The 23,793-nt window shown below is 46.8% G+C and overlaps 1 protein-coding gene across 6 annotated transcripts in view; it reads right to left on the bottom strand.

The window, feature by feature from the left end:
- The window catches only part of ppp4r4 (protein phosphatase 4, regulatory subunit 4), a 248,522-nt gene that overhangs the window by 42,717 nt on the left and 182,012 nt on the right, over positions 1-23,793 (bottom strand). For all 6 annotated transcript variants that reach the window (XM_072492658.1, XM_072492647.1, XM_072492668.1 and 3 more), the window contains 2 exons: positions 21,226-21,373; positions 5,610-5,754 (listed from right to left, as the gene is read on the bottom strand). In XM_072492658.1, the coding sequence (XP_072348759.1) occupies positions 5,610-5,754; positions 21,226-21,373 (293 nt within the window). The remainder of the gene's footprint in view (positions 1-5,609; positions 5,755-21,225; positions 21,374-23,793) is intronic.

Below are 23,793 nucleotides of genomic sequence, written 5' to 3'. Positions count from 1 at the left end.
CAGCAAAGCTGAGGGTCATGGACAATGGCAAAGACTATTACATTGAGATGCTGGTGGAGGCATTTGTGAAGACAGAAGTACTGGGATCGGACTGAATTTGGACTTTTGTTTTTTCCCCCCTTTTTGTTTTTTCAGAGCCGAGTTCTTTTTGTTGTGGTGTCATGGATATCTTTGTTGGGCGGGGGTTGGATGTAATGGGGTTTGGACGGGTGAGGGGGGCATTGTGGTTGATGCTGTTTCAGCAAATACTATGTTGGCTAGTGAACGGGAGCATGGTGGGGAGGGGCCACGGCTATTGGAACCTGTGGCTTCGATGAACCTGGGAGGGGAGAACGGTGGGAGAATGGAGTCAATACTGGGTGAGTTGTTTTCAAGAGGAAGCATCAGTGAGGTTGCTTGGGGGTGGGGGGGGGGGGGGCAGTGACCAGGGCCGGGGCGGGGTCCTGCTTACATGGGTAGGACATGGAAGGATGGTCATGGCGGGGAATGGGGGGACCGGGTGAGAGACTGCCAGTCAGACTGGTGACGTGGAACATACGAGGGTTGGGGTGACCAGTGAAGAGAGTGCGAGTTTTCTCGCATCTGAAATCAGACGTGGTGCAGTTACAGGAGACCCACCCGAGATTAAAGGACCAGATGAGGCCGAGGAAAGGCTGGGTGAGTCAGAGGGAAGCTACATTGGTGGGTAAAAGGGTGAGATTCCAAATGGAGAAGGTGGTGGCAGATCAGGGGACAGGTACGCGTTAGTGATGGATGCGCTGGAGGGGTGATTGGTGGTGTTGTATTGGGTGTATGCCCTGAACCAGTACCATGCTAGGTTTGTTAGGAGGATACTAGCGATCATACCGGACCTGGATACCCACCAGCTAATAATGGCAGGGGGATTGGGGTTAAGAGAGAGGGATTGGAATATGGTGCTGGACCTAAGAATGGATAGGTCAAAGCCACGCTCGCTGCCACCTCGAGAGGGAGGCGTGGAGGCTTTTGCACCAACAGGACGGGGGTATTCATTTTCCTCCTTGGTGCATTCGAGGATCACCTTTTTTGTGATAGGGAAGCAAGTTGCTGGCTGGGGTAAAGAAGGCTGAGTACTTGCCGATCGTGATATTGGATAATGCGCCGCACTGGATGGGTGTGGTCCTGGAGACAGGGCTGGCCCAGAGGCCAGGATGGAGGCTGGATGTGGGTTTGTTGGAGACCCAATCTTTTGCATCAAGATGGGGAGGGTGTTGGAGGAACATGTGAAGTTTAATCGAAATGGGAAGGTCTCGTCGTCGAGGGTCTGGGAGGCATTGAAGGCGGTAATGAGGGAGTGAAGTTATTGTATTTAAGGCAAAGGTGGATAGGGAGTTGTGAGAGGAACGGCAGCGTCTGATAGAGGAGATTGGAGGTGGATGGAAGATATGCAGGGGATCCGGAATCGGGGCTGTTGGCGAGGAGGAAGGAGCTGCAGGCAACGTTTGACCTCCTCTCTACAGGCAGAGTGTTCAGAGGCGAGCGCGGGGGGTTTTGTATGAGTGTGGTGAGACAGCCAGTCAGTTGTTGATGAGCCAGCTCTGCCAGCAGACAGCGGCGAGAGAGATTGTGCAGATTAAAGATGGGACTGGAAGAGTGGTGGTGAAGCAGGTGAACAGGGTGTTTAAGAACTTTTATACAATTCAAGAGCCGCCAGAGGATGAGTCAGGGATGAGGGGTTTTTTGGAGCCGCTGGAGTGGCAGGAGGTGGGAGAGGTGGAAAGGGCTGGGTTGGAGGAAGTGAAGGCAGCGATAGGGAAGATGCAGTCGGGGAAGGTGCCAAGACTGGATGGATTCCCGGTGGCGTTCTATAAAAAGTTTAAGGACAGGTGGGCGCCACTGATGGTGGAAATGTTGGAGGAAGCGATGGCGAAGGGAGGGTTACCGGAATCTATAAGACAGGCATCTATATCATTGTCGAAAGAGAAAATGCTGGAAAATCTCAGCAGGTCTGGCAGCAACTGTAGGGAGAGAAAAGAGCTAACGTTTCGAGTCCAATGACTCTTTGTCAAAGCTAACAGACAGAAAAAGTGGGAAATATTTATAGTGAAGTGAGAATGAAAGATGAGTCATAACCACAGAAACCCAGGGAAACGTGGCGCTAATAGCCACAGGAACCAAGGGAAAAGAGTGCTATTGGCAGTCCCCAGAGAGAACAAAAGGTGTGATAGGCCAAACAGCAGAGAAACTAACATCAGAGGGTAAACTGTGACAGATGTAGATGTGGGGGGAGGGGAGTCCTGTAAGGACTCCATCCCTTTCTCTCAACACCTTCGCCTCAGTCGCATTTGTTCCGATGATGCTACTTTCCAAAATGGTGCTTCGAAAATGTGTTCATTCTTCCTCAACCGTGATTTCCCACTTAGTTGTTGACAGGGCCCTCAACAATAGGCAGTCCATCTCCCACGTCACTACCCTCGCCCCTCCTCGCCTTCCTCCCAGAACAAGGATACAGTCCCCCTCGTTCTCACATTTCATACCACCAGCCTCCGTATGCAAACGATAATCCTCCGCCATTTTCGCCAACTCCAGCATGATGCCACCACCAAACCCATCTTCCCTTTACTCCCTCTGTCAGCGTTCCGCAGAGACCGTTCCCTCCGAGATAATCTAGTCCACTCCTCCACCATACCCAGTACCTTTCCCATCACCCATGGCACCTTCCCATGCAATCGCAGAAGGTGTAACACCTGCCCCTCTACCTCTTTCATGCTTAACATCCCAGGCCCAAAACACTCATTCCAGGTTAAGCAGCATTTCACTTGCATCTCTTTCAATCTGGTCTATTGCATTTGCTGCTCCCAATGTGGTCTCCTCTATATCGGAGACACCAAACGCAGACTGGGTGATCGCATTGCTGAGCACCTTCGGTCTGTGCGCATTCAGGACCCTGACCTTCCCGTTGCTTGCTATTTTAACAAAAGACCCTGCCCCCATGTCCATATGTCTGCCCTTGGCCTACTGCATAGTTCCAGCGAAGTTCAACGCAAACTGGAGTAACAACAACTCATCTTCCGGTTAGGCACACTGCAGCCTTCCGGTCTCAACATCGAATTCAACAACTTCAGATGAATAGCTCTACCCCACCTCCACCCATTTGTTTTCATCCCATTTCAGTTTAACTGTCTTTTACCATTTCGTTCTTTCTTGTCTTTCTTAATATATATTTAACCCCCCCCCCCACCCCCACCCCCACCCCCCACCCCAATCTTATCCACCGTTCCTTACCCTTTCTTCCCTTTGCTTCCCCCTTCCCCACATCTACATCGGTCACAGTTTACCCTCGGATGTTAGTTTATCTGTTGTTTGGCCTTTCACACCTTTTGTTCTCTCTGGGGACTGCCATTAGTACTCTTTCCCCTTGGTTTCTGTGGCTATTAGCACCCCGTTTCCCTAGGTTTCTGTGGCTATGACTCATCTTTCATTCTCACTCCACAGTATAAATATTTCCCACTTTCTCTGTCTGTTAGATTTGACAAAGAGTCATTGGACTCGAAACGTTAGCTCTTTTCTCTCCCTACAGATGCTGGCAGACCTGGTGAGATTTTCCAGCATTTTCTCTTTCGTTTCAGATTCCAGCATCTGCAGTAATTTGCTTTTATCTATATCATTGTTACTGAAAAAGGTTAAGTACCCAGGCGAGTGTACAGGCCCATTTCTCTAATGGATGTGAATGTCAAGATATTGGCTAAGGTACTGGCAGTGAGGCTGATGGGATGTCTTCCGAAGGTGGAGGGAGAGGATTCAAGGGCAGTTGTCGTCGAACATGCAGCAACTGCTGAATGTGGTGCTTTCTCCAGCAGAGGGGAGGGAGTTAGACGTGTGGTGGCATTGGATGCGAAGAAGGCATTCGACAGAGTGGAGTAGAGGCATCTATTCACAGTACAGGAGATGTTTGGGATTGGGCCCAAGTTTGTAGCTTGGCTAAAACTGCTGTACAAGGAACTGACAGCCTGTGTGCGAACAAATAAGATGCACTCAGAGTACTTTCCACTATTCCGTGGAACGAGGCAGGGGTGGCCCATATCCCCCCCTCTTGTTCACGTTGGCGATTGAGCCCACAAAGAAAGTGCGAGGCTGGAGGAAGGAGTCGGAGGCTTTCTGGGCTCGGACGGAGGCGGGGTCCTGTATGGGACAGGGTTATGGGCACTGGCAACGGCGCTGCTGACACTAGCCCCAGGGAAGTATTCTGGGAATCCGATAGTGGTAGCCATGCTGAGGATCTGGGGGCAATTTCGATAGCACTTAGCAACAGGATCGAGGATGATGCCATTCAGGGTGAATCGTGGGTTTGAGCTGGGGAGGATGGATGCAAGGTTCCGGGGATGGGAGGAGAAAGGGGTGAAAGAGATGTAGGATCTGTTACTGGTGGGGAGATTTGCAAATTCAGAGGAGTTGAGGGTGAAGTATGGACTGCAGTATGAGGGCGGCTTTAGATATATGCAGGTGTGGAATTTCGCGAGAATGACTTTTGAGAGTTTCCAGGTTGTGCCGCCTTCCTCATTGTTGGAGGAGGTACTGTCGGTGGGGGGTGGGGGGGGGGGGGGGGGGGGCCTGCAGGAGAGTGGGGTTGTCTGAGCGATTTAGGTAGGATTATGGAGAAGGAGAAAGAGTCAATGGAAAGGATTAAGGAAAGTGGGAAGAGGAGTTGGGGATGGTGCTGGAGGAAGGGTTATGGTGCGAAGTGCTGTGAAGGGTCAATGCTTGTAACGTGTGCGCGAGGCTGGGGTTGATTCAGCTAGAAGTGGTGTATAGGGCGCACTTAACGAGGGCGAGGATGAGCCTGCTGTTTGAGGGGGTGGAGGATAGTTCTGAGTGATGTAGGAGGGGTCAAGCCAACCAACATGTCCATATGTTCTGGTCCTGCCGGAAGCTGGGGTGGTATTGGCGAGGGGAGGCGGAAGGGGGAGGGTCGGTTTTCAGCACCATGTCTTAGGTTCTGCATTTGGATCGGGAGCCGGGTGTTGGATCTGCCAGAGTTGCAGACGGTAGCAGAGACAGATGTTCTGGCCTTCACCTCGTTGATTACTCGCAGGTGGGTCCTGTTAGGGTGTAGGTCAGCTTCTCCTCCCAGTACCTTGGCATGACTGGGGGACCTGCTGGAGTTTTTGGCCTTGGAAAAGGTCAAATGTGCATCGAGAGGGGCGGAGGAGGGTTCCTCCATGATGGGGGTTGTTTATTTTGCATTTTGGAGACCTAGTTGCGGCCATGAGGTAGAGGGGTGTGTGGGGGGGGGGGGGGGGGGGTAGTTTTGTTTGTGTAAAAATGTTGAAAAGGTTGAATAAAAATATTAAATAAAAATTATCATTGCCAATCCACCTTTGGACTGTGGGAGGAAACCGGAGCACCTGGAGGAAACCCACGCAGACACGGGGTAGAAGAATGTGCAGACTCCACACAGTCGCCCAAGGTCAGAATAGAACCAGAGTCCCTGACATTGAGAGGCAGCAGTGCTAGCCACTGTGCCACCATGCAGCCCACTTTCCTTTCAAATAATCCACTAATTTAGCCACATAGAAAAAAATGCAATCTCTACTGTAATGATTCAAGGCCGACCGCAGGATACTCAAAAATGTTTTAAGCAGCAAACATACAATTCTCACTATTGCTGTGACATCTTTGTCCTTTTCCTGACACAGTAATTTCCTAACACAAAGCTCTAGTTGTTGAAGTAGGTATTTGTCAGCTGGCAGTTTCAATGCAGACTTCAATTTTGGCAGCATGTAACAGAATTTAATCCTGGAAGAATAAACATAAAACCACATATTGAGAGTTACAGCACACCACCAGCACTGGGGCCAGTCCCTTTAGAACAAAAACTTTGAATTTTCAAAATGCTTTGTAACCTAACAAAATGCAAGCCACACAATGAAAATAACTCCAAATAGTTTTCTAAATTCAGTTAGGTCATCAAATGGACATTTTCTTAGATAATATATGATCTGGCATGCTGGGATCTCCTGTAGTTGTGCATCTGGCAGGGGGTGGCATTGGGGGTAGGATGGGGTGGGCAGAGGATGATGAGATGATTTTACAGCCTTTGATGCTGCTTTAGATTGTTGGGTTAAAGGATAAGAACACCAGTGGGAGGGTATCTTTGCTGAGCTTCTGAAAGAGATAATTTATGATTCATTTTAAATACACAGACCTGTGATATGTAACTACTGGTGTATAATTTACCATCATTAGATGCCAGTCCAGAGAATGGGGTTGGGGAACTTATTTATAATTTATAACTGTACTTACATGGAATGGATGATGCTTTCTAATAAGTTCTGCATTTACAGCTGCACCATCCATAAACCTAGAATTAGCACCGCAATTTCTTTTTGGTCAGCTGACACAAACCCATCATCATACTTAATCCAAGGTTCTCTAAACCAAACTATCAAGAATTATACCCAAATAGAACTTCCATTTGACTGAAATGGAGTGGACCTTCTCTCGCTAGAAAGAGGCACTATGATTGCACAAGCCGGATAGGTCTTGAGGAATCCCAAACTGTGTTGTAGTTCAATTAATTATGGCCATACAGCTTACTAGCACATACCATTGTGAATGTCCCTGATACTAGTGAGCTAGAACCACCTTGCTCATTAGGTCACTGGTTTACAGGCTTAGAACTATCCTCTAATACTTATTTAAAAAGGTAGGACTTCTGGGCAACCATCAGCCCATCGTACTCCAAGATAATGTCTGGCGAGCATATTGGATTATTGAGTGTTCCAATTCAGCTCATTTACCAAGTAGGACACTTTATAAAACCAAAATAATTTCTGGAAACACACCACCTGATCAGGAGACAATAAACAAGTTAACAATTCAGATATGGGTGTGATTCGCCTGCCCCAGAGAATCATAGAATTTACAGTGCAGAAGGAGGCCATTTGGCCCATCGAGTCTGCACCGGCTCTTCGAAAGAGCACCCTACCCAGGCCCACACCTCCACCATATCCCCATTACTCAGTAACTCCACTCAACACTAAGGCAATTTTGGACACTAAGGACAATTTATCATGGCCAATACACTTAACCCGCACATCTTTGGACTGTTAGTACCTATCCTCCACCCCCGAGAAAAAAACTCTTATCCTCGTCTTGGTCAGATGTGCCCTGTGCCCCACGTGGAACTGAATCATATGCTCTGGTCGTGTCCTCAACTTCTAAGCGACTGGGTCTCCTTCTTTAGCGCTATATCTGGGATTCTTGATACCGAACAAGCGCCTTGTCCGCTGGTGGCAATTTTCGGTTTGTCAGACACGCCGGTGGTGCAGACGGGGTGAAGACGGATGTCGTTGCCTTTGCCTCGCTGAAATCCCAGAGAATTCTGCTGGGGTGGAGATCTCTTACTCTGCCCAGTGCCTTGGCATGGTTGGCTAATCTAATGGAGCTCTTGTATCTAGAGAAGGTCAAGTACACCATTAGAGGGTCGGTAGAAGGACTCTACTCGAGATGGCAGCCATTCATTTCTTTCTTCAGAGAATTGGTCACCATCAGCTGCTTAGTTTTAGTTATATTTTGAAGGGTTGGGTTAAGTGGGGTTGATAATTCGTGATTGCGTTATTCATGTTATGTACCTGTATATATTTCCTGTTTGCAGATTTATTTTGTAATAATTAAAATATTTTTGCAATACATTTTTTTCCCCCTAAACACAATTCAGATATGGATTCTGTGTCAGGATCGTAAGATTGTACTTCATAGATGCTTCCTAATATTTCTAGGAATTTTGTTTTCATTTTAGTATACATGATCAGCATCATTTTTACTTTTTGTTCATCTCATAGATAAGCTGACGCCAGTGAACGAGCATATGAACAATTCAAACCTTAAAATCAGTGATCAAACTTTCGCCCATCCTATACAGTAATGTCATTCTACTTATCATTATTGCCCTTTACAGCGATAACCTAAAGTTGATGGCTTACAAAAACAATGAGCGTTACCAATATAAATTGAAATTCTCTTTGCAAATAACAAAAAAAATCTAACCACCTCCATTTATATACTATTAAAAACAACACGTTATCTTTTTCTAGAACAATTAATTTTCTAAAATAAAGTTGTAGTTGTTGGAAGTCGGTATTCATCAGAAGGCAATTTCAGCACAGACTAAATTTTGGTAAGTGCAACAAACTTTAGCCATATATTAATTGTGAAACTATATATTGTATTTTACAGCATCTCAGCAGCCCATACATAGTCTATTTTGTAAGAATGTTTCTTTTACATTTTCAAAGTGGTTATGCTTTGCAATTAAAAACTTTTTATCAAAATGTTCTCTAGCTTCATCAAACCTATAATATTTTACACTTTCTGGGTGTAATCTGGAATTGTTGCTTCAGTTTTGGTTTGGAATGTTTGTTCACATCTTAGCATGTTTCAAAATTCAAATTCAATTCTAACAAGCCTTGAATCATCAAAATGTTTAACATTATGTTCAGAACTATGTGGAAATGAGTTTTTAAACCCAAGGATGTGTTTGCTAACGGCACAGTTGTATAGGGTGCACTCCCTGCGCATGTGCATATGTAAGGTCAGTGCCTGTGACATCTCTGACAGTGACCTCCCAGGCAGCTGCCTACATTAAAGATGACACAGATCAAAGACAGAAATGATGCACAACACTGTCCTCGCTGCCTCCCTTCACTGATTCCCCCACTCCCTTTGCTGCTTCCCCTCTCTCGCTCCTGCTCTCTTCACCACTCTCCACCTACTCCATCCCCCCCCTCACCCCCCACCCCCCAAAAACCCACACCCTGGAATGAATGGTGGGGATCTGGACGGAGAAGCCGGCAGTAAGAAGTGGGTGATGGACAGAAGGAGGGAGTGGTGACGAGCCAAGAGCAGGAGAATCAATAAGGTGCAGCAATTAAAATTGGGGTGATTAAGGGGCCAGAATCAGATGAGCCCAGATATTTGAGGATTATGAGGCTGGAGGAGAATAGTTTAGATAAAGAGACCCTAGATCTTGGAGGGATTTGAACAAATGGATGAGAATTTTTATATCAATACTTTGACTGGCAGTGAATGTAGGTCAACAAGTTCAGGGGTGATAGGAGAAACAGACTAGATTCAAATTAGGACACAGGCAACAGGGCTTTGCATGGCCTCAAGTTTATGAAGGGTAGAATTGGGGACACCAGCCAAGAGTATGTTGGAATAATCAAGGCTTGAGCAGACAAAAGCATGAATGAGCAGATGGGCTGAAACAGGGGCAAGGTTGGACAATGTTACAAAGTCTTAGCTGGGTCTTATTGATTGTACAAACCTATGATCGAAAGCTCACGTTGGTGTCAAGATGTCGGCTAAGCCGTCTGATAATTTAGCAACAGTGGAGGAGTCAAAGGAGGTTGTGGAAGAGGCAGTATTCTGTACAATATCATCAAGGGGCAGTATTCAAATGAAAAGTTGGAAAGAGCTATGATGATAGATCCTTGCGGGACACCAGAGTTGCGGCAGCAGGAAGAGGAGCCATTGCAAGCGATACTCTAGTTACAATTAGATAGATAAAAATGGAGCCAGGTGAGAGCAGTCCCAAGCAGCTGGTTAACAGTGAAGAAATATTGAAGGAGGATGGCATGCTCAATGTTTTTTGGGAGGGCCACGAAGAGTCCAGCACGAGTTTTCAGAATCAAACAGAAAGTAATTTTTATTTACAGCAACATTTGCACAGCACCAGCAGTTCACCAGCAGTTCTCTCTCACTCTAGCTGGTACCAACTGGCCAGTTCTATTTATACAGCTGAAAGGTTAACGATTCCCTCCCCCCCCCCCCTTCAATCGGGGAGCTTATTGCCCAAGAGTCATGATGTAACCACTGCTTCTCTTCCGCGGCTATGTTCGTGGCCGGGTGTCCCTGGAGAGAGAGCATGCAGTGTTCACGGGCACCATCAAGTCCATAGGTCATGGGGTAACCAATTGTCTCCAGCCATTAGAATTGGGCCGGTTATAACAATGGTCTTAAGACTACAGACAGGTTGAAAAGGACACTGTCATAAAGGATGTCATTTGTGACTTTGATAACAGCAGCTTTATTACAGTGGCTGGGGTGGAAACCTGTTTGGAGAGATGCAAATATGGAGTCGCGGGATTGGTGGGTCCGGATTTGAGAGGAGGCAACATGTTCAGGGACAATGCAGAGGGAAGGAAGATTAGGAACAACAGGCTGCATGGACAGTAAGGATCTGAGCAGAAAATGTTCAAGTCCAAACCCCCTTGTTCTGCCTTCCCCAGTCTTCTCCTGGACATAACTCCTCAGACCAGCACACCTTTTTCAGGTGAACCTATCCCTCTCTCAAGGCCACTTCTCAAATTTCTAATCAGCCTCCATAGGGACTCCCATTTTTCAATGCCACACCCTCCCCTCTCAATTACCCTGCACAAACATTACCCTTCCATCTACTCTAAACATTTCAAGCTCAAAGTTCTCTTCGTTATCTCATTGCAGGAAAGAGACAGAGAGCCAGAAGGTGGCTCTCCAGTCATAGCCGCCCTGACAGCAACAAAGTAGGAAGTGCCGGAGTTAAGCGAGAACTTTGTGTGCCAGGTTGATGATTGAAAGATGGGATTCTCACCAGGTCCATGGTGACAGAAATAAATATCACTCAACTAGATGGTAAACAACACTCACTGATGTGGTCAGTGGTCACTGAAATATGATTTGTACAACACAGCTTAGGATCCTCTCACTTTGTCAGTTTTAATTCATCTTTGTCTTTCATCTTCCATAGGTCCCGCAGGTTTCCTTGGAGCAATTACTGCCATAGGAAATGACGACTCCCAAGGGGTCTCACACACTTTTGAGATGCACTGCTACAATGACTCGCATGCACCCTCCACCAGCTCAGAAATATATACTGGGGCCAGCAAGACAGACAATTGTGTTGTCAAATGACAAAACATACATCAAAAGTCAGCAGAGTCAGGTACAGCAGTGGAGGAGCCCCATCACATGCATAGGACCCTTCAAACTCTGCTCAACTGGATACAAATGCTGAACCTCAGAGTTCATCAATGAAGAGGACAACTGGAACTGCAGCAGAAAATGTGTGACGGTCCATCAGCCTTTCCAACTGCACGATTGGACATTAATTGGAGAAATCCATCTCCAGCATGAGTGCCATAATGTCTCGGGTATTTGAACAAATGTTTATGTCCATGGAAAGGCCAGCCATCCACATGGAACATCAGGTAGGCAGGTAACCAAGTGCATGTTAGTCCTTACCAAAGGCCTGCACAGACTGCCATCTTCAATAGGATTGGGGAAAGCCTTCCGATGACCATTCAGCACCTCAATAAAGTGCAGCAAGTGCTCGCCAGCTGTTGGCTAGAATAAGTACATTGTGCCAGGACAGAGGGGTAGACAGCGGTTTCAGAACTGGTGTGACAGATGGTTGCACTGCCTCAGATTAGTTGAAGTGCATCTGAATCGGTCCATCCTGAGCAACCATGGCTGGTGAGAGGCTGCAGGTTCCCTTGGCACATCAAGTTCCTGCTCTGAAGATGTAGAACATTCGCCATCTTCTTCATCTTCAGAATCCTGATGGCTCGCTTAATGACCACTCATGCTCATGTGGCTTCAGTTGTACCTTTCCTGAGGATCAATGGAAGTGCTGGTGTCAATAGTCAGCTCCTTAGAAGGCAACTCTCATCTGCAACTCGACTGCTTGGACATGCAATATCTGTGGGAGACTAGCGCTGCATGAAAGTATCATGCAGCGCCAGTCTTGGGTATCTTTCACAGAACATGCATGATCATCATTCACCGGTTGCATACCATCTGAATATGAATGCGGTGTATTCCCTTTCTATTGATGAATACTGCTAGATGACCTGGGGGTAGAGAATTCCCAGATTGCCACATGTATATGAGTGATGACGCTCTGTGGAAATCAAGTCAGAGCAGCAAATATCAAGGCTATCTCATTCTGACTGGACTCAATAGTAGCAAAGTGGAAGTAGGTTGCGGCCCTGGCAAAAATGGCATTGGTCACCTGCAGATGGACTTGTGGGCAACAGATTGTGAAATTCTACAAGTGTCACCAGCAGATCCCTGAAGGGAGCTGGAAGAGATGAAATCCAAGGCTATTGTGATACTGACTGCCAATGCTAGTGCATGCCCACCTGCTTTACTTGGCAGAAAAGTCTTCTTCCAAGAGGCTGCAAACATCAGTAAGCACCTGACAGGAAATCTGAACCTCCTCAGGTACTGGTGTTCAGTCATGTCAAGAAGGCTAATCCACTGCCTGTATACCTTGTGCGGAGGGTTTTGCCTTGTGCAAGCTGGAGCTTGGTGCATGTCGGAAGCAGAGTCCACTGCCTTGCAGATGAGCTGTTTCACAATGTGCACCCCTTTCTCGAATTTTCCATTGGACTGCGGATAGTGCGGACTGGAGGTGACATGCTGGAAATTGTATGACCTGGCAAACGTGGACCATTCTTGACTGGTAAAGCACGGGCCATTGTCGCTCATGACGGTGTTTGGGATGCCATGCCTTGCGAACGTCTCCTTACAGGCTTTGATGACGGTCCGAGAGGCGAGATCCGGGAGCTTCAGCACCTCAGGGTAATTCGAGAAATAGTCGATGATCAATAGGTAGTCACGACCATTCGCATGAAAGAGATCGATGCCAACCTTGGACCACGGGGAGGTCACTATGTCATGCTGTTGGAGCATCTCCTTGCTCTGCGCTGGCTGGAACCGCTGACAGGTAGCACAGTTCAGGACCATGTTTGTGATGTCCTGGCTGATGCTGGGCCAGTAGACAGCTTGCTGGGCTCTGCGTCTGCAATTCTCGATGCCCAGGTGTCCCTCATGAATCTGGCGCAGCACCAAGTTCTCGAGACTGAGCGGAATGACAATCCTGTCCAGCTTGAGGAGGATACCATCAATCACCGTCAGTTCATCCTTCACATTGTAAAATTGTGGGCACTGCCCTTTCTGCCAGCCACTGGTGAGGTTGTGGATGACGCGCTGCAAGAGGGGGTCTTTGGCGGTCTCATCATGGATAAGAACCACCTTCTCATCTGTCGCCGGGAGAGTGCTAGCACACAGCTGCACCTGCGATTCGATGTGCTGGATGATCTCCAACGGCTCACTGGGCGAGGTGACGGGGCGGGACAATGCATCAGCAATGATGAGCTCCTTGCCAGGTGTGTACACCAAGTTGAAGTCATACCTCCTAAGTTTAAGCAGGATTCTCTATTCTCTGCAACCGAGGCGTTATGTCATTCAGTTCCTTGTGGATGATGTGGACCAGAGGCGTATGATCCGTCTCGACAGTGAATGTCGGCAGGCCGTAGACATAATCATGAAATTTGAGGATGCCGGTGAGAAGACCCAAGCATTCATAAGAACATAAGAACTAGGAGCAGGAGTAGTCCATCTGGCCCCTCGAGCCTGCTCCGCCATTCAATGAGATCATGGCTGATCTTTTGTGGACTCAGCTCCACTTTTCGGCCCGAACACCATAACCCTTAATCCCTTTATTCTTCAAAAAACTATCTATCTTTATCTTAAAAACATTTAATGAAGGAGCCTCAACTGCTTCACTGGGCAAGGAATTCCATAGATTCACAACCCTTTGGGTGAAGAAGTTCCTCCTAAACTCAGTCCTAAATCTACTTCCCCTTATTTTGAGGCTATGCCCTAGTTCTGCTTTCACCCGCCAGTGGAAACAACCTGCCCGCATCTATCCTATCTATTCCCTTTATAATTTTATATGTTTCTATAAGATCCCCCCTCATCCTTCTAAATTCCAACGAGTACAGTCCCAGTCTACTCAACCTCTCCTCGTAATCCAACCCCTTCAGCTCTGGGATTAACCTAGTGAATCTCCTCTGCACACCCTCCAGTGCCAGTACGTCCTTTCTCAAGTAAGGAGACCAAAACTGAACACAATACTCCAGGTGTGGCCTCACTAACACCTTATACAATTGCAGCATAACCTCGCTAGTCTTAAACTCCATCGCTCTCGCAATGAAGGACAATATTCCATTTGTCTTCTTAATCACCTGTTGCACCTGTAAACCAACTTTTTGCGACTCGTGCACTAGCACACCCAGGTCTCTCTGCACAGCAGCATGTTTTAATATTTTATCATTTAAATAATAAACCCGTTTGCTGTTATTCCGACCAAAATGGATAACCTCACATTTGTCAACATTGTATTCCATCTGCCAGACCCTAGCCCATTCACTTAGCCTATCCAAATCCCTCTGCAGACTTCCAGTATCCTCTGCACTTTTTGCTTTACCACTCATCTTAGTGTCGTCTGCAAACTTGGACAGATTTCCCTTGGTCCCCAACTCCAAATCATCTACGTAAATTGTGAACAATTGTGGGCCCAACACTGATCCCTGAGGGACACCACTAGCTACTGATTGCCAACCAGAGAAACACCCATTAATCCCCACTCTTTGCTTTCTATTAATTAACCAATCCTCTATCCATGCTACTACTTTACCCTTAATGCCATGCATCTTTATCCTATGCAGCAACCTTTTGTTTGGCACCTCATCAAAGGCTTTCTGGAAAAACAGATATACCACATCCATTGGCTCCCCGATATCTACCGCACTGGTAATGTCCTCAAAAAATGTCACTAAATTAGTTAGGCATGACCTGCCCTTTATGAACCCACGCTGCGTCTGCCCAATGGGACAATTTCCATCCAGATGCCTCGCTATTTCTTCCTTGATGATAGATTCCAGCATCTTCTCTACTACCGAAGTTAAGCTCACTGGCCTATAATTACCCGCTTCCTGCCTACCTCCTTTTTTAAAGTGGTGTCACGTTTGCTAATTTCCAATCCGCCAGGACCACCCCAGAGTCCAGTGAATTTTGGTAAATTATCACTAGTGCATTTACAATTTCCCTAGCCATCTCTTTTAGCACTCTGGAATGCATTCCATCAGGGCCAGGAGATTTGTCTACCTTTAGCCCCATTAGCTTGCCCATCACTACCTCCTTAGTGATAACAATCCTCTCAAGGTCCTCACCTGTCATAGCCTCATTTCCATCAGTCACTGGCATGTTATTTGTGTCTTCCACTGTGAAGACCGACCCAAAAAACCTGTTCAATTCCTCAGCCATTTCCCCATCCCCCATTATTAAATCTCCTTTCTCGTCCTCTAAAGGACCAATATTTACCGTAGCCACTCTTTTTTTGTTTTATATATTTGTAGAACCTTTAATATCTGTTTTTATATTCTGAGCAAGTTTACTCTCATGATCTATCTTACTCTTCTTTATAGCTTTTTTAGTAGCTTTCTGTTGCCCCCTAAAGATTTCCCAGTCCTCTAGTCTCCCACTAATCTTTGCTACTTTGTATGCTTTTTCCTTCAATTTGATACTCTCCCTTATTTCCTTAGATATCCACGGTCGATTTTCCCTCCTTCTACCGTCCTTCCTTTTTGTTGGTATAAACCTTTGCAGAGCACTGTGAAAAATCGCTTGGAAGGTTCTCCACTGTTCCTCAACTGTTTCACCATAAAGTCTTTGCTCCCAGTCTACCATAGCTAGTCCTTCTCTCATCCCATTGTAATCTCCTTTGTTTAAGCACAAAACACTAGTGTTTGATTTTACCTTCTCACCCTCCATCTGTATATTTTCCACCATATTGTGATCGCTCCTTCCGAGACGATCCCTAACTATGAGATCCTGAATCAATCCTGTCTCATTACACAGGACCAGATCTACGACCGCTTGTTCCCTCGTAGGTTCTATTACATACTGTTCTAGGAAACTATCGCGGATACATTCTATAAACTCCTCCTCAAGGCTGCCTTGGCCGACCTGGTTAAACCAATCGACATGTAGATTAAAATCCCCCATGATAACTGCTGTACCATTTCTACATGCATCAGTTATTTCTTTGCTTATTGCCTGCCCCACCATAATGTTCCTATTTGGTGGCCTGACTTTTTCGCCTTACTATTCCTGATTTCCACCCAAATGGATTCAACCTTAACCTCCATAGCACCGATGTCATCTCTTACTATTGCCCGGATGTCATCCTTAATTAACAAAGCTACACCACCTCCCTTACCATCCACTCTGTCCTTCCGAATAGTTTGATACGCTCGGATATTTAACTCCCATTCGTGACCATCCTTTAACCATGTTTCAGTAATGGCTACTAAATCATAGTCATTCACGATGATTTGCGCCATCAACTCATTTACCTTATTCCGAATACTACGGGCATTCAGGTAAAGTACACTTATGCTGGCTTTTTTACCTCTGTTCTGAATCGTAACACCTCGATCAGTAACCTCTCCTAAATTATATTTCCTCTTAACTTTTCTCCTAATTTTCCTTGTCGTTGAACCCATATCTTCATGTAACAACCTGCCGCGTCGCTTACCATTAATGTTTTTACTTCCAGTTTTATTCCTTTTAGTATTCCTGGTCCTATTCACTGAGCTCCCCTCAGTCACTGTACCTTGTACTGTCGCCCTTTTTTATTTTTGACTGTGGCTTCTCTGCCTTACACTTTCCCCCTTACTGCCTTTTGTTTCTGTCCCTGTTTTACTACCTTCCAACTTCCTGCATCGGTTCCCATCCCCCTGCCACATTAGTATAAACTCTCCCCAACAGCTCTAGCAAACATCCCCCCCCAGGACATCGGTTCCAGTCCTGCCCAGGTGCAGACCGTCCGGTTTGTACTGGTCCCACCTCCCCAGAACAGGTTCCAATGCCCCAGGAATTTGAATCCATCCCTCTTGCACCATCTCTCGAGCCACGCATTCATCTCATCTATCCTGACATTCCTACTCTGAATAGCTCGTGGCACTGGTAGCAATCCTGAGATTACTACCTTTGAGGTCCTACTTTTTAGTTTAACTCCTAACTCCCTGAATTCAGCTTGTAGGACCTCATCACGTTTTTTTTACCTATATCGTTGGTGCCTATGTGCACCACGACAGCTGGCTGTTCACCCTCCCCCCTACCCCTCCCCCCCCCGAATGTCCTGCAGCCGCTCCGAGATATCCTTGACCCTTGCACCAGGGAGGCAACATACCATCCTGGAGTCTCGATTGCGTCCGCAGAACCACCTGTCTATTCCCCTTACGATTGAGTCCCCTATCACTATAGCCCTGCCATTCCTCTTCCTGCCCAGCTGCGCAGCAGAGCCAGCCATGGTGCCATGAACCTGGCTGCTGCTGCCTTCCCCTACTGAGCCATCTCCCTCAACAGTATCCAAAGCGGTATATCTGTTTTGCAGGGAGATGACCGCAGGGGACACCTGCACTGCCTTCCTACTCTTGCTCTGTCTTTTAGTCACCCATTTTCTATCTCCCTCAGTACCTTTCACCTGCGGTGTGACCAACTCGCTAAACGTGCTATCCACGACGTCCTCAGCATCGCGGACGCTGCAAAGTGAGTCTATCCGCAGCTCCAGAGCCGTCAAGCGGTCTAACAGGAGCTGCAACTGGACACACTTCTTGCACGTGAAGGAGCCAGGGACAGTGGACGTGTCCCTGAGCTCCCACATCGCACATGAGGAGCATGACACGGGCCTGGTATCTCCTGCCATGTCTTAAACCTTCGGTTAACTTCAACAACTACAATTCCCCCCCAAAAAAATAAACAACGAAGAAAAAATAAATAAATATACAAATGAAAAGAAAAAGAAAACAGAAAAACTACTTACCAGTCACTTACCAGGGATAAAAAGCACTTCCTCCCCACGCAGCTTTGAATTCCCACCTAGATTCAAATTCCCAAACTCACTTTTGGTTCTGTCTCACTCTGGCTGTGTCTTCTCTGGCTCACTGGGAGAACTCACTGGGAGTGAGTTTACAAGTTGCTCTTTTTAAATAGGCCTGAGTTGACTCCCCTCCCCCACCTGCTTTTAGATCAAGGTAGATTTAAAGTGACTGACACTTAACTGCCAACCAGTTATGTGAGTGGGTGGGGCAGCCCTTGTTAACCTACACTGCACAATTCTAGATTAATTTAAATTAATTTAAACTCCTGAAATTTAAAAGGAGCTGACTTACTGATTTGATTTGATTCAATTCCCACCTAGATTCAAATTCCCAAACTCACTCTTTGCTGTTTCACTCTGGCCGTCTCTTCTCTGGCTCACTGGGAGAACTCACTTCCTTATCAATCTGGGCATATCTGGTTTCACTGGGCATCATCGCCCTTGATGTGTAGGCTACTGGTGCCCAGGATGATGTGTCATCTCATTGAAGCAACACCGCACAGATGCCATCCTGACTCGCATCTGTGGATATCTTTGTCTCCCGGTCCGGGTCAAAGAATGCCAGGACTGGTGCAGTGGTGAGCTTGGCTTTCAGCTCCAGCCACTCTGTGCCGCCTTCCAATCAAAGGCAGTTGACTTTTTCACCAGGTTGCGTAGGGCCGTGGTGTGTGTGGCCACGTTTGGAATGAACTTGCCCAGAAAATTGACCATACCCAAGAAGCGCAGCACCGCCTTTTTGTCCTCAGGGACCTTCATCGCCTCGATGGCCTTGATTTTGTCTGTGTCAAAACAACATTTGGACATGTTTAACTTTAGGCCGTTGGCATGTACACTGCGGAATACCTTCTGGAGACTGGACACATGTTCTTCAGGGGTCGTGGACTATATGATGATCTCGTCCACATACACACAAACCCGTTCAATGCCTTCCATCATCTGCTCCATGATGCGATGGAACATCTCCGATGCCGAGATGATGCCAAAAGGCATGCGATTGTAGCAGTATCTGCCAAAAGGCGTGTTGAAGGTGCAGAGCCTTCTGCTCGACTCTTCCAGCTGGATTTGCCAAAATCCCTGTAATGCATCTAATTTGGTGAAGAAGAGCACGTGTGCCATCTCACTTGTGAGTTCCTCCCGTTTCGGGATGGGGTAGTGTTCCCGCATGATATTCTCATTGAGATCCTTGGGATCAATGCAGATGCGCAGGTCGCCCGAAGGCTTCTTTACGCACACCATCGAGGTGACCCAGTCAGTCGGTTCGGTGACCTTGGACATGATGCCTTTTTGCTGAAGATCCTTGAGCTGTTCCTTCAGGCGCTCTCTCAGTGGAACAGGGGCTCGTCGTGGTGCATAGACCACTGGCTTGGCATCAGGTCGTAGCAGAATCTTGTATCGATACGGCAGTGTGCCCACCCCGTTGAACACATCTGGATACTGGGCGAGGATGTCGTCGATGCCGGCCTGAAGATCCACATGGGAGGATGTTGTGGTGTAAACCCTTTGAACGAGGTTCAGCTGCTTGCAGACGTGCGCACCTAGTAGGGATGCCCTGTCCGGCTTAACAATTTCAAAGCGTAACCGTGCTTGTGTGTGTCGGTTGGATACGTGCAGGTGGCAGGATTCCAGTGCCGTGATGGCATTCCCGTTGTAATCCAGGAGCTTGCAGGCAGCTGGAAGGACCGTGGGGGGCTTCTTAATGCGTCTGAAGTCTGCCTGTGAGAGGACGTTGGGCAGAGGTACCTCTGTTCAGCTTGAACTGGATGGGGCAGTGGTTGACCTTCATCACTGCTCGCCATTCGTCCTCGGAATCCACAACTAGGATTGATTAGACTTGCGATGTGTCTGGTGTGGCATATTCATACTTTGTAATGATGCCCACATGGTAGGCGTTGTCCAGGCATTCATCACCTGGATCCGTTGCACTGCCGTGATCAGAATCCTATAGGCGTTGTTGCACACTCCGGATGCGCCGTCGTCAGAATTGGGAGTGCTGGCACCTGACTGGTGGTGCAGATCTGCACAGGGCTGCATAGTGGCCTGGCTTCCCGCAGTTTAAACAGCATCTGCCTCTTGCAGGACAGTGTTTCTTTAAATGGGCGGTGCCACAGTTCGAACACGTCATGACGTCGGCGTCATGATGTTGGCGTCCTGACGCTCCGTGCGTCATTGCACATGCGCAGTGCGGTTCTCAGACGCCTGCACCTGCGCAGTGTGGGTTTTGGCCGCTTCGTTATCCCGTTTGCATCGCGCACGCGTTGGGCCCTGGGAAGAGCGCGCAAAATGGCCGCTTTCATCAATGTTGTGGCGCTGCATCCGGGAGATGGCCTGTATGCTCTCTGCCTCGTGGGAGGCTAGTTTATCATTTTCTGCCGTTTTGTACTGGGAATATTGATTTTTAGTGTGCTCATGCACTGTGCATGTTTCAATCGCGACTGGCAGGGTCATATGCTTGATCTTCAGTAACTGCTCTCTCAGAGGATCAGAGTGAACTCCAAAAACGATTTGGTCTCTGATCATGGAGTCAGTGATATCACCGAAGTTGCAGGATTGCGCTAGCAGTCTAAGGTTAGTTAAATATGAGGTGAAGGATTCGTCTTTACCTTGCAATCGCTGCTTGAATATGTAGCGCTTGAAGATTTTGTTGGTGTCCACCTCACAGTGGCCGTCAAACTTGTCCAGGATGGTCTGAAACTTTGTCTTGTCCTGGTCTTCGGCTAAGTGAAAGGAGTTGAATATTTCCAAGGCGTGATCACCCGCTGTGGTGAGGAGAAGTGCTATCCTCCGTGCAACAGACGCACCATTGAGGTCTGATGCTTCGACGTAAAGCTGAAATTTCTGCTTGAATGTCTGCCAGTTGGCACTGAGATTGCCGGAGGTCCCGAGCTGGTGAGGAACCGGAATCTTTTCCATTGTGCCGGTATAAATTCGCTGGTCGTCACCGATCTTGCTGTGTTGAACTAACTAGATTGAACAGACTCCTGGTATCATGTTGTGTTACGTAATTTGGAATAACACAAGCTGCCACTTGATGCAGTTTTGAGTAAAAGATGCTCCAGACTTTGAAGTGAGTTTGATGTGTTTTATTGAACTATTAGCACAGTCCTCAATGAGGTAGACTCTCTGCTAATCTAAATGTAGTAACTCAGTCTAACTGAAGCAGCCTTGCTCTAAGCCACGTGCTGGGGTGTGATGCTGAGGATACACCCTGTCTCACTCCGTAGATGTTGGTCTGTGGAAAGAGACGGGGTGCGAGTGCCTCATCCCTTTTATAGTGAGATACCACCTCGGAGTGTCCTGACTGCCCATTGGTTGTGTCCTATTCTATGTGTTCATTAGCTGCATGTTTGCATATCATGACACCATATACACTGGAGCAGTGTATTACTCTGTAGCAGTGTATTATTTTGAGCATGAAATGAGTTAAAAAGATCATTACAAAATGGTGCCAAGCAACAAACATACAACATGTAGTTCCATATCAATGATCTACTCACCTTACATTTGGAACAGGATCACTTGAAAGTTCAAGTACAGGCAGGAAAAAGTATTTACAGAAGAAGGCTTTTGAAAACAGATCCATGATATTTTCACAAGTGTCAAGAAATCTTAGTCTGTTCCAGCAACTTCTTCCTTGACCAAGCTCTGGAGCAGAAAAGTGTAACATTTTAATCAATTGAACAAAAGGTTACTTTTTTGAAAAATTGCAGCACATATTTCAGTTTCATCACTGTCTCTGCTTCTATTTCAAAATACCCACCATTAGAAATAAAAGTTCAATTAAAAAAATAAAGTGTTGAAATCTAAAATAAAAATAGTAAATATTGGAACTATACAGCAAGCCAAGGAAAGATTATTGATGTTTTTGAATTATCTACTCAAAATACCACACCTTCTCTTTTCTCTTTACAGATGTTAACTCCGTTGCTGTATATTTCCAGCAGGAAGATGTACATTTGAAATTTACAGATGGTTAATCTTACAGATGGCCTTTACTAGACCATTTTTGATCATGATTAAAAATAACAGTTCTACTACCACATTATTATCATAGCTAAATAAGGTGTTCGTCTAACGCAGGAACTAGAAAATGATATTCATGATGAAGGCTCGTAAGAGACAAAAGAATAAGTTTAATAGTATGTGAAAAGAACTTCTAAGAGAGATAACTTTCCATCAAACTATTTCTATAAAGAATCATGTACCTTTGAAGTGTAGTCACTGCTGTAATGTAGGAAATGTGGCAACCAATTTGCGCATAACAAGCCCCCACAAAGAGCAAAGGGATAATGACCATAAAATCTGTTTTTGTGATATTGATTGATGAATAAGTATTGGTCAGTACCACAGGGAACCTCCCCTGCTCCTCTTCAAAATAGTGTCATGAGATCCTATATGTCCAGCGGGGAGGGCAGACGAGGGCCTTGGTTTAACATCTCCTCCGAAAGATGGAATTCCGACAATGCATCATTTCGGTACTCTGCTGAAGCGTCAGCCTTAATTTTTCTGTTCAAGTCCTGGAGTGGGACCAATCACCGAACCTATCCATATACCTTCTCTTTTGTCTTTTAAGTTCAATCAAATAATACTTGTTTAGATGTGATCCAAACGGCCACTCTCCCTTACTACATTTCAGTGCCATTATGAATTTCAGTGGGACTTGAGCTCATTAACCCCCAACTCAAAAGAAATAACATGTTTTCAAAAAGAACAGTAGATATGAAGAAACAATTGAAGACTGCAAAGGAGAAGCGCACTGTGCCTCTGGGTGGATGAATTAAAATGGGCAGAAAGAGCTTGTTCAATGTATTTATTTAACGATTTGGTGAAAAGACAGGAATCCCCTTTTCACTTACTGATATAGGGGGCTGAATTCTCTGTTCTGAGGCTTGGTGCTGACGCCATCGAATGATACACGGTGTTTCACGATGGGAAGATCGTCGCGAAACCCTCACCGATTCCTGTACCGGTGAGGGGCTAGCATGGCGCCCCGTGAAACACCCGCGGAACGCGCGGAAAATAGTCAGAGAATCGTCGGATCCCGTGCTATACATGCACGGGGCTGACAAGCTGCAGCCGCGCAAGCCTCTCCCCACCACACAGACACCAGTCATGCCGGGAAAAATGGCGCTGGTCGTGCTGGACCGCATACCTGCCCACCCAGGCCCCACAGCCCACCTCCTGGCCACCACTCCCCCCAACCCTGGCAGAAGCCACCCAACCAGCGCCATGGATCTCAGCCGAGTGTGGCGGCGCTGCACACTGTCCACACACCCTCTCTCTCTACCCGCAGCCAACACGCCAGGCTCCCGACCACTGAGACCACACGTGGCCCACGCCGTCAGGCCTTCGGAGGTGGAGCATCGCCGGTGGGCCTGCTGATGACGAACCAATCGAGTTGCAACTGCACGCGGCTCGCAGACCGATGACGCCGATTTGGAGGGGGCGAAGCATTGTAACCCGATGCCAAACCGGCGCCTGCCCCAATTCCAGCATCGGGAGCCATTCTCTGCCCGATCGCCGTTCCCGATTTCGGCGTTGGGCTGTGGAGAATCCAGCCCAGGATCTTTCTTTGTGCTGCGAGTTGCCTAAAACTATGTTGACAACCATTACCAACTGCTGTGGTCTTTGGCGACTCATTATGACTGACAGCTATATCTTCCCTTCAAAGGCAGGGTGGGCAAGATGCTAGAACTCTCGATCTTTTTTGTGGGGGTGGAGAGATAAGAGGGGTAGGTATTGTGTGTGACGGATTGCAAAAAAACAATGAGGAAACAGTTGGTAAAGCAAAAATAAAGATATTTAAGAAAGAATAACAGTGAAAGATCAGGAAAGTAATTAAACCGATTGATGAGAAGTATTAAAAAGAGCGAAATAGTCAAGAATTGAATAAATATATGAATTCATAAAGCATCCTTGATAGCGGTGAAGAGTAAGAAGCAATGAATAACTGTTCATGTAAAATGTAAATATCAATAGGTGTTTTAACACCATGGTTTAGACAATCTGGGAACTTAACATTCTTGGTTATAACATTTGCAGTAGAACTCAAGTGGACAAAAAGG

Source organism: Scyliorhinus torazame, chromosome 2, assembly GCF_047496885.1.
Source record: "Scyliorhinus torazame isolate Kashiwa2021f chromosome 2, sScyTor2.1, whole genome shotgun sequence".
NCBI classification, from domain to species: Eukaryota; Metazoa; Chordata; class Chondrichthyes; order Carcharhiniformes; family Scyliorhinidae; genus Scyliorhinus; species Scyliorhinus torazame.
This window is presented reverse-complemented; position numbering and strand designations above follow the sequence as displayed.